At 42.8% G+C, this 15493-nt stretch overlaps 1 protein-coding gene across 1 annotated transcript in view; it reads right to left on the bottom strand.

The window, feature by feature from the left end:
* Nucleotides 1-15493, bottom strand: part of RSBN1 (round spermatid basic protein 1) — a 56492-nt gene that overhangs the window by 5979 nt on the left and 35020 nt on the right. Inside the window, exons 3-6 of the mRNA XM_073319657.1 lie at nucleotides 4451-4588; nucleotides 3851-3993; nucleotides 1284-1451; nucleotides 142-250 (exon numbers count right to left, since the gene is read on the bottom strand). Coding sequence (XP_073175758.1) covers nucleotides 142-250; nucleotides 1284-1451; nucleotides 3851-3993; nucleotides 4451-4588 — 558 coding nt within the window. The remainder of the gene's footprint in view (nucleotides 1-141; nucleotides 251-1283; nucleotides 1452-3850; nucleotides 3994-4450; nucleotides 4589-15493) is intronic.

Here is a 15493-nt window from a genome sequence, read left to right as displayed (position 1 = left end):
TAGTCACAAGCCTAGAACCACTATTTCTACCTTTATTTCAAACATTTGACTAACACTAATTTTTTAAAAATTCATAAATATGCTACTTTTGAAGCTATTTCCAAAATGCTGGAAATAAGTTGCAACTAAGGAACACAGTACCTGTGACACTGGAGGTTCATGCAAGTCTAACTGAAGTCTCTGTACCACATCAGTGAAGTCTTCAGCATGGAAACAAACCACATCTTTGGTTATTCGAGGTTGGACACTCCTAGAGATGAAGATTGTCAAGACTGAGTTTTAAAGAATTTGTGGTTACAGCTCTGGAAAGCAAGAGTTACCATAAAGAAAATACCTATTATATAGTTTTCTACTGGGTAATAAGTCCCTCAGCATCTCAACTAGTACAGTAACATTAGTATATGCATATTCTTTAGACTCCACAGATCCGACCTCAATTCCTGAATTGCTTCATTTTCTTTGACTTGAACTTTACATAGCAAAAGAGACTGCACTATGGCTCCAGAGGGGTAGGTTCAATTCCAAATTGTGTGACTTTTGAAAAGTCACTCTGCCTCAATTCTCCTATTTTATAATTGGCCTAATATCTATATTTTAAAGGAATACTGGAAAGAAAAATTTGTAGGACACTCAGATACTATGGTGATGGGGACCATATAAGTAGATATTGCTTGTTCAATGGATTTGAAACATAGGGCAAGGGAAACATTGGCACTGTTTATTTAATCTTGGACAATATTGTTGCTGATGACACTGTTCCTGCTGTCCAATTTCTACTGTAATTGCTACAGACAACATTCCCAACTCAAATTCCCTGTGATTTCTTCCCAGAACTTAGTTACCAGCAATGCCCTGGATCCAGGAGGTAGAAAAATATTGTCGGTACCATCACAAATGAACAATTGACCTGACAATATTCTGTTTATGTAATTGAACTTATAATCAATTAGGAGATGAAGGAAAAAACATGCAGGATGCACCAGATACAGTGGCCTACACTGCATATCATGCAAGTTATCTGCAAAATACTCCATGTTAACACAGTTTTTGCGCTGGACTCAGGAGGGAGAAGAAAGTAGGAGTAAAAGTTGCCAGAGTTATGTATTTACTGAATTATGTTTTACAGACTTTACACAGCATTTGAATAGTCACAAGTCATTTGGTTTTAAACAATTTATATAACTAGGCTGCTATTCAACCGATACTTCACATTTTCTCCCTTTTATAAAAGGAAGTCAGTCTCAAATACAACTGGAGTGGTTACAAAATTCAGTCACACTTACCATTCACCAAACTGTACAGCTTTCAGCACTCCTACAGCAGCTGTACTCTGCCAATCAAACCCCTGACCTACATGATCAGCATGGGCTCTTGTTCGGTCTTCAAAGAGAACTTCACGGGGCTCACTGGTCCGAGGTAGGTATTGGAGGTTTTTTATTTCGTTCATTGATCTATAAAGTGGGGTGAAGAGAGGAGGGAAAAGGATGTTCCAGACTACTCAGAGATGAGATGAATGGTACAGCTTTCCTATCTGTACATGTATTAAGGTAATTTTGAAGAAATACTACTAGTGTCCTGTAGCATTCAAAATCCAAGATCAAAAATGCTCTCTTTGCTTTTGCTATATGTATTACGTATCAAATTGGTATTCAAAGATTTAAGTATAGTTAGTGCTGCAGATTTGTCATGGCATTTTTTTTAAATCAAAAAGTCACAAAGCACTCATGGTAAATTTAGGAAGAGTCATGGATTTTGTGACGGCTCTGAGATTTTTGATAAGATACCCTAATAAATGAAGGGGCATCAACCACCTCCAGCAGCACCCTCCAACCAAGAACTGCAGCCCCCATCCCAGCCACCCGCCTGGTGCAGAGGGGAGGACTGGGGTGGGGGGGATGGGACTGGAGAGTGAGCCACCCTGCACTCATCCCAGCCAGCAGCAACTCCCGTATATCTGAGGGCTGGGCCCCAGGATTGAGAAGGAGCCTGCCTTACACTCACCTCATGCCTGTGCTTTGGTGGCTCCTGTGCCAGGTGGGGCTGAGCCTGGCTCCCTGCTCTGGGCATTGCGAGTTGGTATGCCAGGTCGCAGTGCCACGAAGGTTTAATCCACCTCCTATCCCCACCATGGCAGAGGGATGGCTGGGACAAACCTGAACAGTTCTTGGACCCTGTGCAGCCAATTGCAACGCCTGGAGCTGGGAGCCATGACCAGCCCGGCAGGACATGAGCTGCTGGTATGGAGTGAATCATAGACATTAAAAAAACAACAACAAATGGGAAAATCATGCTATACGTAATTTATGTCCTGCTGTTACAAATCTATAGCCCTAATTAGTCCAGATAGATTTAATCCAGATTGAGGAAAAGACAACAATTAAAAAGGACATTAGGTTTACTATATATTTGGAAAAATGTGAACTCTTTAGTCGACCTCTGAACAGTCACATTGTGATGTTTTATTATCCTTTGAACGACAAGAATTGTGCCATACTTAAAAATTCAATTTAAAATACAAATGCTTAAAAATATTAAGTTATCTAGAGAGAACATATTGGGTTTTCTGCTTAAAGCTGTGATGAAAACATGATTCCAATTATTTCTCTCCCCAAGATTGGTTGCACAAAACACTCCACAGGAAAATTGAAGGGAAATTTGCCTCTTGGATTTCAAGCAGCTGGTGGGAGGTAGATGTTAATGGTTTTACTCAGAACTTGAAAAATTACAATTTTAGAGATTAAAATAAAAAGCAATTTAAACAAAATTAACACTACTAACAATTCATTTATAACTGCAGAGTTAGATTGTCCATTTGGAGTTTTCTTGGACTCTAGAGGATGGACGGCTTTGTCAAAGCAATTTAACTACTGCTGTGTAGTTAATCAAAGTGTTAGACAAAAAACTGTCATTGGCAAGAGCAATTTTAAAGATTCACAATCAAAGCTTTTTTATTTTTATTTTTTTTAAAAGGACAAGAATATTTCTCTTTGGCAAAAAAATTATACCCTTCGTTTCCCCCACCCAGTTACAAAAATAATGGCATAATTTTGTACTTGCTGGCTTCAGCACAGCACTGAAGATGTTTGTCATTTGCTTCTGTAACACAGTGAAGGGAAGTCATGAGTCATAGTGATATGGTCCCTCAAATAGTAACCTTTTAAAAAAAATTATAGTGGAATGCAAATCCAGAGAAAGGACCTTACCCATGCAACATTTCAATGAGGGCAGCTGAGGAGATTTAAGTAGTTAAGAGAATATTCCTCTAGAGTACAGTATTCCTTGAGAAGGCAACCACTACCAAGACTGCTTAAATAACTAGCATTAGGACCAGCCTTTAATGCAGTGTAGGGACTTCTGTCTGTGAAAAAGCTAGTATTTGGTGTACTTCTCCAACGCAGTGCAGAAGTAGGAAGTAGACAACAGGAGATGGATCACTTAATGATTGCCTGATCTGTTCGTTCCCTCTGAAGCACTTGGCACTGACCACTGTTGGAAAACAGAATACTGGGCTAGATGGACCACTGGTCTGACCCAGTCTGGCTGTTCCTATGTTCAGGAACCCAAGAGATCTGTCAAACAGGCAATATATAGAGCTGTCAATGTCGAGGAAACCTTGAACTCAACTGCACTTATATGGAACACAGGCAACATGTTAGTTTGGCTTAAATAACTGGACTGCTTGGTTCTACAGCAAAAGGAATGAAGTCACATGGAAAATTTAAGAAAGCCATGAAGTTTACCTTTTGAAAAACTAATTTCACTCACAATGAGGACCAACGTTAAGACCTTAGAATAGCTAGTACTTTATCTAGCTGTGATCTGCTTTTCTATTAAAGGAAAATAATGTTACCGGCGCCGTTTGAATGGTGATTTTGGCATATCTGCTGTCGGGATCATCTGTTCTCCTGGTCTCACCCACATTATGGGGCCATCATCACTTTGTGACCTGCACTGAAGCTGGAGGCTAGAAAGAGTGCCCCAGGGCAAAGTCATCTAAAAACACAAAAAGCTATGTCAAATGGACAACAGTTAAAATTTTGATAAGCACTGGCTCAAGTTCATTACTAAGAGAACTATACAGAAACCAAACCTTATTGTTAGAGATGAAATGTTATATTCCATCAATGATATAGTTAACTTATTCAGCTTTTAGAGAGTAGGCCATTGTGAAACAGACACGCAACAAGAGCCCAATAATTTCTCCAGTTAAATGACTGATTGCTGTAGCCTCTAAATTAATCTCCTTTCAGTATCTACTTCTTTGAACAGAGAATAGATTTTAACAGCATCCTTAGTAAGGTAGTTTGAAAGTTCATCACCATCTGAATGGAGATGGAAATTCTCTCATTATTTAGCAACTTTAAGTTGTAAGTTAGAAGTGTTAAGACATTTATGTTTGATAATAAACAATTTAAACAAAATAAAATTACTACAACAGTATAATGCTCACTCTCAGAAATGGAGATTCCTCCAACATATCAAGAAATTCTGGGAAGTAGTCACCAACTTCTTCATCTACTGCTCCAACAAGACTTATCTGCCGCATCGGACCTGCTCTGTATGTTCCACAGCAGTATGTTCTATTGACCTAAGAGTGGTCAGAAAGAGAAAAGACAAAATGAGACACATTGTTCCATGCCAGGAAACTGAAGTTTATTAAATCAGTGTTTCAGACTGCACTGTAGTTTACATTCAAATCCAGGACTCCTTTACATACTTGAGAGCAGTTAGTATCTTTAGAATACATGAAGAAGCTGTTCAATGTCAATACACACCAGAGCATGAGCACCTCCAGGGGCAAAGGGGAAAAAAAGAATTTGACTCCAGAAAACACAGTGCTAGGCAGCATACCGATAAACATTATGTTGTTTTCTTAGCTGAACAGCACCAACAGATACAAAAAGCCACTGAAGCCAGCACAAAGAATGCTGTGTTTCATAAAAATGCCTTGTCATATTTTCTATCAATAAAAATGCATCACAAACATAAATAATTGCTTTGACACTGGGTTAGTTTCTGCCTTCAACTGTATGTGCATAAACCAGAATACATCTTTGCATTTATCAATAAAGCGTTAAATTAAGTTTAGAGGATTTAAGAGCAGTATTCTCCACATTGCTAGTAAGAAATCAACTTTGTTTTCTTTCTCCACGATAGTACATGACTAAAATGTAATGTTCTTTAAAAAGCCCCATTCTGCAATACCAGAATTAAAAGCAGATAATGAGAAAGGAGATTCACTCATGTTCTTGCATTTTGCTCATGCAAAGCAAACACGCAAAGTAAACTGGATGCTAATGGGGGAGCATGGACTCAAGAGGTTGCACTGATGTGCCCAAAATATTGCTCTATTCTTGGGGTAGATGAATTTGATTTCAAAACTGGTGTTGGCCAAAAGAAGAGATGCATTCCCACTCACAGAGTGGCAGCAGGAACTGGACATGTGCCTTATACTGCCAAACATTCACGCTGTCAGTATATGTGACTCCACTTCAGGTTTAAGTGGCATGAGGAAAAGATGGCTGAACACAGCAGCTGAGCACCCACAGAAGTGGGTGGAGAAGGAGTTTAGAGATCTCACGCTCTCTCTCTCTCTCCACACACACACACACAGGTGTGCAGAGGAAAGGGAGCGCCACAGCGCCTCTCACACACCCAATTAGACACCCCAACACCCAGTCTCAGGGCTCTGTGTCTGGGGCATACATTGAGACTGTTTGTTCTCAATTCTCCACCCGGGGTTTTGGGGGTGAGGCTGTGGGCTGTCCTGATGGTGTCTAACCTGCACTGCCCACCCTGATCTCAGTGCTCATGGCAGTAACAAAGCATGCCCGCTCTCAGGGACTTAGTGATGTGTCTGGTGTGAACTGAACAACCCCTCTTCTTTGGTCTCAGGGCTATTCACCTGAGTCATGCCCAGTCCCAGCTCCTGTACAGTTTTACTGATGTTTGGCTGTAATATGAGCCCAGACCTGATCTCAGTTCCCCTCTGGCTCAGCACAAAGGGACTTAGGTGTGGCCACCCCTCACTCATTGGAAGAACAATGGGATCCCCTAAGTCTGAGGTAGGTGCTTAGGCTCCCTCTTCAATGAATGGGGAGAGACAGGCACCTAAGAATGGGAACTACAAAAGCCAGCATGCTAGGCAGGGAGCCACCTAGCCTAGCCACTGGGAGAGGCTACCGAGGGAGGGAGGGGGCATTAAGCCCAGCCTTTCACAGAGCTTGATCCTTATCTCTGCATGCAATCCACAGCCAGGAACCCGTCTCCTGGAGTCAGGTGACTTAGGTGCCTAACCCGTCTTGTGAGATTGTCAAGTTCCCACCCAAAGCCATACAAAACCAGTGGGTGGGGGAAGGAGGCAGAAACCTGCTGTCTACCCCTTATCCCACTTATTTGGGTCCTCAGCTGGGATGTGGGTGACCCTGGGTCAAGGGGGTCTGGCATCTCGCAAGTGAGTGCCTTAATTGCTGAGCTAAAAGGAAGTCTAGTGTGAACTGCTCTTATTGACACTGTTACACTTCAATTAAATATTAATTGGGCCACAGAAGCTGTAAAACTCAGCCTGTAGTCCCTTGCTTTGGGGATTCTCCCAGACTATGGGAGAGTATGAGTCAATCCCCCTTCTGCTTGATGAAAAGAGGGTTGAGCAGTGATCGCCTACATCCCCAGTGAATGGCCTAACTGCTGGGGTATCAATTATTCTGCTGTGGGGCTCCCTCAGTCTTTTCTCTTGAAGCTGTTCCACTTTACTGAACTATGAATTGGGCCAAAGCAAGGCTCATTTTTGCATGCCCTGGGGTTAGGGTACTTCCTTGGGATGGTGGTAGTACTGGTCAATCCCTTTCTGAGGCGAAGGGATTTGCACTGTAAGTGTCTTTTGTCTTGAAGCTGTTCCACTTTAATTAATTATTAATTGGGCCAAAACAAAACTCATTTTTAAAAAGCCCTGTGTAGCTTGGTGGTGCAAATACTTGGCTAGGAGGGTAGTGGTAATGGTTCTGGTTCTAGGGTTGCCAATTTTGGGCAGAGGTATTCCTGGAGATTTAATCACATGACATAATCTTTAATTAAAGGTTGATCTTTAATTCCTGGAGACTACAGGCCAATCCTGAAGGGTTGGCAACTCTATCCTCTTGCTGTGGGGAAGGAATGTGCACAGCAAGCTTCTTTACTCTTGAAGCTGTTCCACTTTAATTAACTCCTACTTAGGTCAAAGCAGTGTTGCTCTGTAAGAAGCCTTCTTACAGCCCCATGATTAGTGTACTCACATGGGATGCTACAGATGTTGGGTTAATTCCCCTCTTGCTTGCTGAGGAGAAGGGATTTGAGCTCTGAGCTCTTTTCCATCTCATGCTATTTCACTTTAATTGACTATTAATTGAGGCAAAGCAAATCTCAGCTACACTACCCTGTGCTTAGCCTGGTGGTGTGGGTACTGGCCTCACATGCTGAAGGAGTGGGTTCAGTCCCTCTCCCTGCTCCCTTACTCTGAAAAGGGAGTTGAGCAGACACTGCATTGCCTTTTCTCTTGAAGCTGTGTAATAGTTTAATGAACTATTAAATGGTCCACATCAAAGCTGTTCTGTAAGCAATGCTATTTAGCCTGCTGGTCAGGATGCCTGTCTGGATTGGTGGTGGTGGCGGCAGCTTAATTCCTTCTCTATGCTTGATGAGAAGAAAGGATTCAAGAAGCAGGCTGCTTTTCTCTTGACTCTGGTTCACTTTAATCAACTATTAATTGGGCCAAAGCAAGTCCCTTTCACAACAGTTCCTGCATAGCCTGGTGGTTCAGGTACTAGCCTCGGGTGCTGGAGATGCTGGTTCAGTTCCTCACCTTGGATTGAGGAAAGAGGTAAGTAAAAACTGCCTCTCCTCTTGACACTTGTCCCCTTTATTTAACTATTAATTGGGCCAAAACAAGCCTTATTCATAACACTTGCTGTATAACCTGATGGTTCAGGTACTAGCCTGGGGTGCTGGAGATGCTGGTTCAGTTCCCTGCTCTGGGTTGAGCAGAGATTGCCTCTCTTGACGCTTGTCCACTTTAATAAACTATTAAATGGTCAAAGCTCCCCCCCTATGAAGCCCTGAATAGCCTGGTGGTTTGGGCCCCACCTAGGATGTTGGAGGACCTGGTTCAAATCCCACTCCTCCTTTCTGAGGAGAAGGGATTTCAGCTCTTGCCTCTTGAAGCTGGTCTACTTTAATTAACTAGGAATCAAGCCACTCCCTGAGCTAGGGTCACTCTATAGTCCAGTGGTTCGGTGCTTGCCTTGGCAGTGGGAGATGCTGCTTCAAATCCTTCCTCTAGCTGTTTCAAAAGGATTGGAGAAGGCTGTCCTGCCTCCCAGGAGGGAAGTGGGAGGTTCCTGTTTAGGTCCCCTTGCGTTTGCAGGAGGCCCTTGTCCTTCTGGAAACAGAAGGGGGTTTGAACAGAGATCGCTCACTTCATAGGTGGGGTGAGGGGTGGGCCTGGGAGGAGGGAGGGGTGGTGGCTGGGGGGCTAGCTGGGAGGGTCCCTGGGAGGTGAGAGAGCCTTGGTCCAACCCCTTGCAGAGGAGGGGTTGGACCTGGGGTCTCCCACTGCCCGGGTGGGTAGCCTAGCCGCAGGGGACAAAAGAGTGATTCGCTTTTTTAATGTAGCTCAAGGAATATTTAAATAAAACAGCCCCAGAGGCAACTGATATGTGTTGTAAACCCCTTACCCACAACAAGGATTGAACCAGGGTCTCTAACATGCCATACAAGAGCCCCAACCACTACACCACAGAAGGCAGCTCTTTCGGAAGATGTCCTTTGGCCCAATTCATAGTTTAATTAAAGTGAAACAGCTTCAAGAGAAAAGGCACAAGGCAGCAGGAGGAACTGAACCAGGATCTCCCACACCCCAGTAGCATACTCTAACCCCTATACCATACAGGGCTTCCCAGACTAAGCTTGGCCCAGTTAATAGTTAATTAAAACAATTTCAAGAGAAACAGCTCGCTCAACTCCCTGCCCCAGAACAGGAGGAACTGACCCACAGCCTCCAACAGCCAAGGTAAGTACCCAAACCCCACTATCATGGAGGGCTTCTTACACTTGACTTCTGCTTTGGCTGTTACTAGTTAATTAAAAGTGGAACGGCTTCCAGAGGCAAGACCAAGGCAGCCCCACATTAGAATAACTTATAGCCCAGTAGTTAGAGATAGGTGATCACTTGAGGTAGGCAATCACTGCTCAAATCCCTTCTCATCAAACAAAATCACAGGACTGGAAGTCTAAGTAACTTTTAACTTGTTCTTTTCCTATTTTAGCCTGTGATCCTACCTCATTTTCACTGGCATTCACTATGTTAGATGTCCTATCACCACCAACCTTCTTGCTGAAAACTGAAACAAAAGTCATTAAGCACCTCTGCCATTTCCACATTTTCTGTTATTTCCCCCCGCTTGAGTAACAGTCCTACCCTGTCCTTGGTCTTCCTCTTGCTTCTAATGTACTTATAGAATACATTAGAAAGGGGATTGAACCAGACTGGCCCACAACCTAGCTGAGTACCCCAACCACTGCACTGTAGAATGATGCTCCTTGTGGCCCAATTAATATTTAATTATTTATTTAAAGTCAAACAGCTTTAATAGGAGATGAAGAACAACTCACATCAGGGTAAAAGGAAGGCTCAATTCACCACCTAACCACATGAGATTACTGGTTCTGTGGATGAAGGGAAAGCAGTGGATGTATTGTATCTTGACTTTAGCAAAGCTTTTGACACTGTCTCCCACAGTATTCTTGTCAGCAAGTTAAAGAAGTATGGGCTGGATGAATGCACTATAAGGTGGGTAGAAAGTTGCCTAGATTGTCGGGCTCAACGGGTAGTGATCAATGGCTTCATGTCTAGTTGGCAGCCGGTGTCAAGTGGAGTGCCCCAGGGGTCGGTCCTGGGGCCGGTTTTGTTCAATATCTTCATAAATGATCTGGAGGATGGTGTGGATTGCACTCTCAGCAAATTTGCAGATGCTACTAAACTGGGAGGAGTGGTAGATACGCTGGAGGGCAGGGATAGGATACAGAGGGACCTAGACAAATTGGAGGATTGGGCCAAAAGAAATCTGATGAGGTTCAATAAGGATAAGTGCAGGGTCCTGCACTTAGGACGGAAGAACCCAATGCACAGCTACAGACTACGGACCGAATGGCTAGGCAGCAGTTCTGCGGAAAAGGACCTAGGGGTGACAGTGGACGAGAAGCTGGATATGAGTCAGCAGTGTGCCCTTGTTGCCAAGAAGGCCAATGGCATTTTGGGATGTATAAGTAGGGGCATAGCGAACAGATCGAAGGACGTGATCGTCCCCCTCTATTCGACATTGGTGAGGCCTCATCTGGAGTACTGTGTCCAGTTTTGGGCCCCACACTACAAGAAGGATGTGGATAAATTGGAGAGAGTCCAGCAAAGGGCAACAAAAATGATTAGGGGTCTGGAACACATGACTTATGAGGAGAGGCTGAGGGAACTGGGACTGTTTAGTCTGCGGAAGAGAAGAATGAGGGGGGATTTGATAGCTGCTTTCAACTACCTGAGAGGTGGTTCCAGAGAGGATGGTTCTAGACTATTCTCAGTGGTGGAAGAGGACAGGACAAGGAGTAATGGTCTCAAGTTGCAGTAGGGGAGGTTTAGGTTGGATATTAGGAAAAACTTTTTCACTAGGAGGGTGGTGAAACACTGGAATGCGTTGCCTAGGGAGGTGGTGGAATCTCCTTCCTTAGAAGTTTTTAAGGTCAGGCTTGACAAAGCCCTGGCTGGGATGATTTAATTGGGGATGGGTCCTGCTTTTGAGCAGGGGGTTGGACTAGATGACCTCCTGAGGTCCCTTCCAACCCTGATATTCTATGATTCTATGAAAACTGTATCTCAGATGCTATTCTAGGTCTTCTCCTAGCATACAAATTTCCAAGCCAATCTGGTTCTGCTTTTGCATTTTAGAGCACTTTGAAAGCTTGCTTTAAAGAGAAATACTACTGGCAGCCTGTGTGTCTCCATGCCTGCTTGTGTTCCATGGCTTGTTCCCAGCCCCCCCCACTTTGTAAAGCCAATGTTAACATCTAACACTGCTGGATTATTGGGGTCTGGAGCTGGGTATTGGTCACATCCAGGGAAGGCAAGCGACATGTACACACTAGGTGAACATTGCTCATTTCCCCCCACACACTAGCTTTGGGAAAAGAAAAGTGATTTCTTCCCATCCCACAAACCAGAATGAAATATCAGCTATGGTGTATCAGTAACCTAACTGCAGGCTCTCATTTTTAAGCCTGCTCCTATTAGCTACAGTGTGAGCAGTTTTGAAGGCAAGAAACAGAAACTTTCAGACATGATCACACATCAAAGATGATCTGATAGTCTAGGAGGTAGCCCCATCTCTGCTTGTTGATGGCTTTATAAATTAGGACTATTACTTTGAATTCATGGTATGAAAAGACCTGACCAAACCAGAGAGTTAAAGAACCAAGCCATGTGTGAATCAAGAAGTCCTTGCTCAATATGACTATCAACATTTGAACTGCATTTTTTTCCAGAGTCAGCAGCCTAGGGCTCAGAGGTATCTTTATTTTTCTGTGTAGTAAGAAGCAAGTAGCTCTGGCTAATGTGCACTGCAAATTGTTTGCTAACTTGCAAATTGTTGCTAACTTGTTTGCTAATTTGCAAACAAATGAGAATCTGCTACCAACATGGACCTCTTTCAGCCAGCACCTGAAACATGCAAATGATCAGTCACTCATAGGGAATCATGCAACAGTTCAGTGTCTTTAAGCATCCTTTGCCAACAACAGATTAGCCATAGATAGCATGGGACATCTTGTTCCTAACATGATGGTCCTGCACCTGCTCCAGCCCGGTAGCTGTAAGAGTACCTATGCAACAAAGAGATGCAAATGCAGCAGGGAAGACTTCAGGTATGCCCATGCATGCAACTGGGGTGGTGATGAGCACAGCAACAGAGTATCGAAGTTGATAAATGCAAAGTAATGCACATTGGAAAACAATCCCAACTATAAATATAAAATGAGGGGGTCTAAATTAACTGCTATCACTCAAGAAAGATCTTGGAGGCATTGTGGATAGTTCTCTGAAAACATCCACTCAATGAGCAGCTGCAGTCAAAGAAGCAAACAGAATGCTGGGAATCATTAAGAAAGGGATAAATAATAAGACAGAAAATATCATATTGCCTCTATAAATCCATAGTACGCCTACATCTTGAATACTGTGTGCAGATATGGTTACCCCATCTCAAAGATATATTGGAACTGGAAAAGATTCAGAAAAAGGCAACAAAAATTAATAGGGGTATGGAACAGCTTCCATATGAGGAGCAATTAATAAGACTGGGACTTAAAGACTAAAGGGGGATATGATAGAAGTCTATAAAAATCATGACTGGTGTGAGAAAGTAAATAAGGAAGTGTTATGGACTCCTCCTCATAACACAAGAACTAGGAGTCACCAAATGAAATTAATAAACAGTAGATTTAAAACAAAAGGAAATATTTTTTCATACAATGCAGTGTCAAGTTTGTAGCACTCTTTGCCAGAGCATGTTGTGAAGGCCAAGACTATAACAGGGTTAAAAAAATAACTAAAGTTCATGGATAAGTCAATCAATGCCTATTAGCCATGATGGGCAGGGATGGTGTCCCTAGCCTCTGTTTTCCAGAAGCTGGGAATGGGCAACAGGGAATGGATTATTTGATGATTACCTGTTCTGTTCATTCCCTCTAGGGCAGAGCTACTCAAAGTGGTGGTCCACGGACCAGAGCCATTAGCTGCCGGTCTGCGTGCACATTGGAAAAAAAAACTGCCGGTCCCCCACATCAGAAAGCTTGAGAAGCACTGCTCTAGGGCACTTGGTATTGGCTACTGTCGGAAGACAGGATGGTTAGGCTAGATGGACATTTAGTCTGACCCAGTAAGGCTGTTATTATTGAACACATCAGACACAGATTCTGAGGGGGGAGTAGAAACGTTTCAGCTATCTGCAAATTACTGTGAGTAAATATAACTCAAAGGGTGTTGCATGAGATGTTCAGTAGCTCATAATTATAGGCGGGGTCCCAGAAGAACACATACTTATACTTTCTTATTCACATGATTTATTCATACCAGATTTATTCATACCATATTCTACAGCCTTTCTACTAAGACTCACTGTTATACATGTATTGTCATTGAACTCAGCTACAGTAAGAAGATAAGCACAGTTGTACCATGTGTGATTTAGACTTATGTTTCTGGCTGAGTAGATAACATCAAAAATATATATTTTTGATGTTGAGGACTTATCTGCATAACTTCACAAAAATAGACAGAAAAACTTCTCTCAGATCAGTCCCTTCTAATAATAATTATTTTGTTGCATTACATGGTACAAACAAGCTCATACTTCACGTGACTACAGACTTGCCTTAACCAAAGGCAAAGAAAGCACAGGAAAATGCATAAAATAGATCACCTGGAGCTAAATCTTTCCCAGACTGCCCAAAGTAGTACTATTTTGAGTAGATAGTTGCATCATAACTTGTATTTAGAAGCTTTCTGCACATTTTGGTCAAAAGTAAACTACATTTCTATGAGTTATGGCCCTTTTGGTGACTGGGTGGGGCAGGAGCTGCCTCACAATACATATCATAATTAAGGTCAGGCTTGACAAAGCCCTGGCTGGGATGATTCAGTTGGGGTTGGTCCTGCTTCGAGCGGGGGTTGGACTAGAACCTCCTGAGGTCCCTTCCAGCCCTGAGAGTCTAGGGTTCTATGACCCCCACCTACCACTATAGTCACTAGCACTCTGTTGTGACCTTGTCCCTGGTTGGAAATAGGCTACAGCTCTATCACTCTCCAGACTTTATTAGTCCTTTGCCCTAGCTGGGATTTTCTGCCATGGTGGCTGATCCCAGGGAGGCCACATCAGCACAGAGGCCCCAATTCTGAAAAGCATGTATACAATGTTTAAGTGCTTCCTGCATTGGGAAGGGCTAGCAGGATCCAGACCTGCCAGTCTCAAGGGAGTTAATGTTACTAAGCATGCCCTGACATTCCAAGCTCATGTAGACATCCCCCACCCAACTCAGTGTCCATGTCTCTGCCTTTGACCTTTGGTGTTTTCTTCTGTTGATCCCAATTCATGTCAGAGTTACAGAGGTGGTTCCCAACAAGTTTATAGAGTTTGTCATGATATATGATTACTCTTGGGTGTAATTTAGTCTAAAATTCCCTTCCCTATCCCCACCCCCTTACTGTCCACCCCACTAGTCACAATCCAAGCACAGCAGAGCACATGCAAGGATCAAAGTGGCATCTTATAAGCTAAGAAATTATTTCTGTTTTCAGTTCTACTTTTCTTTTCTCTTCTAATTTTCATCTCCCTCTGAAAGCAAAATACTAGCTTTGCCTCTTAAACTTGCACTTGTAGTAGGTATAATGTTTGTTGCATTATTATTATACTAAGCACTAAGCTTTCTGGCAAGCCCCTGCCAAAGAAAATCAAATTTGATCATCCCAATTTCATATGCTGAATGCAGACTGGACTGAGATGTCATTTATCCAGACTCTGGAGTCCAGTCTGCACTAAGAAACTGAGGGTGTAGTCATAATTTACTAGTTGTCCAGGGCCTTACTGTCCCATCCATTTTATTTCTTTGGAGTCAGAGCTGGTTTTGCTAAGGACTTTTAGTAACTGAATGGGGCCTCTACACCTCCACCCTCATGAGGGGTTTGTAAAGTTTTGTTTTCCCATGGAAGCTTCTTCATTATCTCAGGTTGTGTTCCGTATGGACAAAAAAAAACAAACCAACAACCAAGTGAAAGCAAACAGCTTAGAAACTGCACTTGATTAGATGGATATAATAAATACAGATAGCAGAATCAGACTAACTTTTAGTAATAAACAGTATTTGTTTATTTGTCCAAGTAGAATCTTGATATTCCAAGATTCCTATTTAACAGAGTCTCGTTATTCCCCTATCCTATCAACTGCACTTCTTTGGCCAGATATTTTTAATTCTCTTAATGGTAACTGAATTGCACTTCAAATTATTGTCTAGGCTAAAAGTCAAAAAGAACAAACCTTGAACACACTACAAGGTGTGCTTTAGAATCAATGCAACTTGCTAATACAATTAGCTGAACACTGATGTTGGCTAGTACAATTACTATACTACTTTATATGTGGAAGGAATCATGGAAGTCAACCAATGGCTACGCAGGTGGTGTCGGAGAGAAGGCTTTGGATTCTCTGACCATGGGAAGGCATTCCAAGAAGGAGGAGTGCTAGGCAGAGATGGGCTCCACCGAACAAAGAGAGGGAAGAGCATTTTTGCAAGCAGGCTGGCTAACCTTGTAAGTATAGCTTTAAAACTAGGTTTACCCGGGGAAGGAGACCAAAGCCCTGAGGTAAGTGGGATACTGGGAAGAAGCACGAGCAAGAGAGTGGAAGACTCCTGCCTCATACTG

Source organism: Lepidochelys kempii, chromosome 21 (assembly GCF_965140265.1).
Source record: "Lepidochelys kempii isolate rLepKem1 chromosome 21, rLepKem1.hap2, whole genome shotgun sequence".
Classification (NCBI taxonomy): Eukaryota; Metazoa; Chordata; order Testudines; family Cheloniidae; genus Lepidochelys; species Lepidochelys kempii.
Note: the sequence above shows the minus strand (reverse complement) of the source record. Positions and strands in the feature narration are given on the sequence as shown.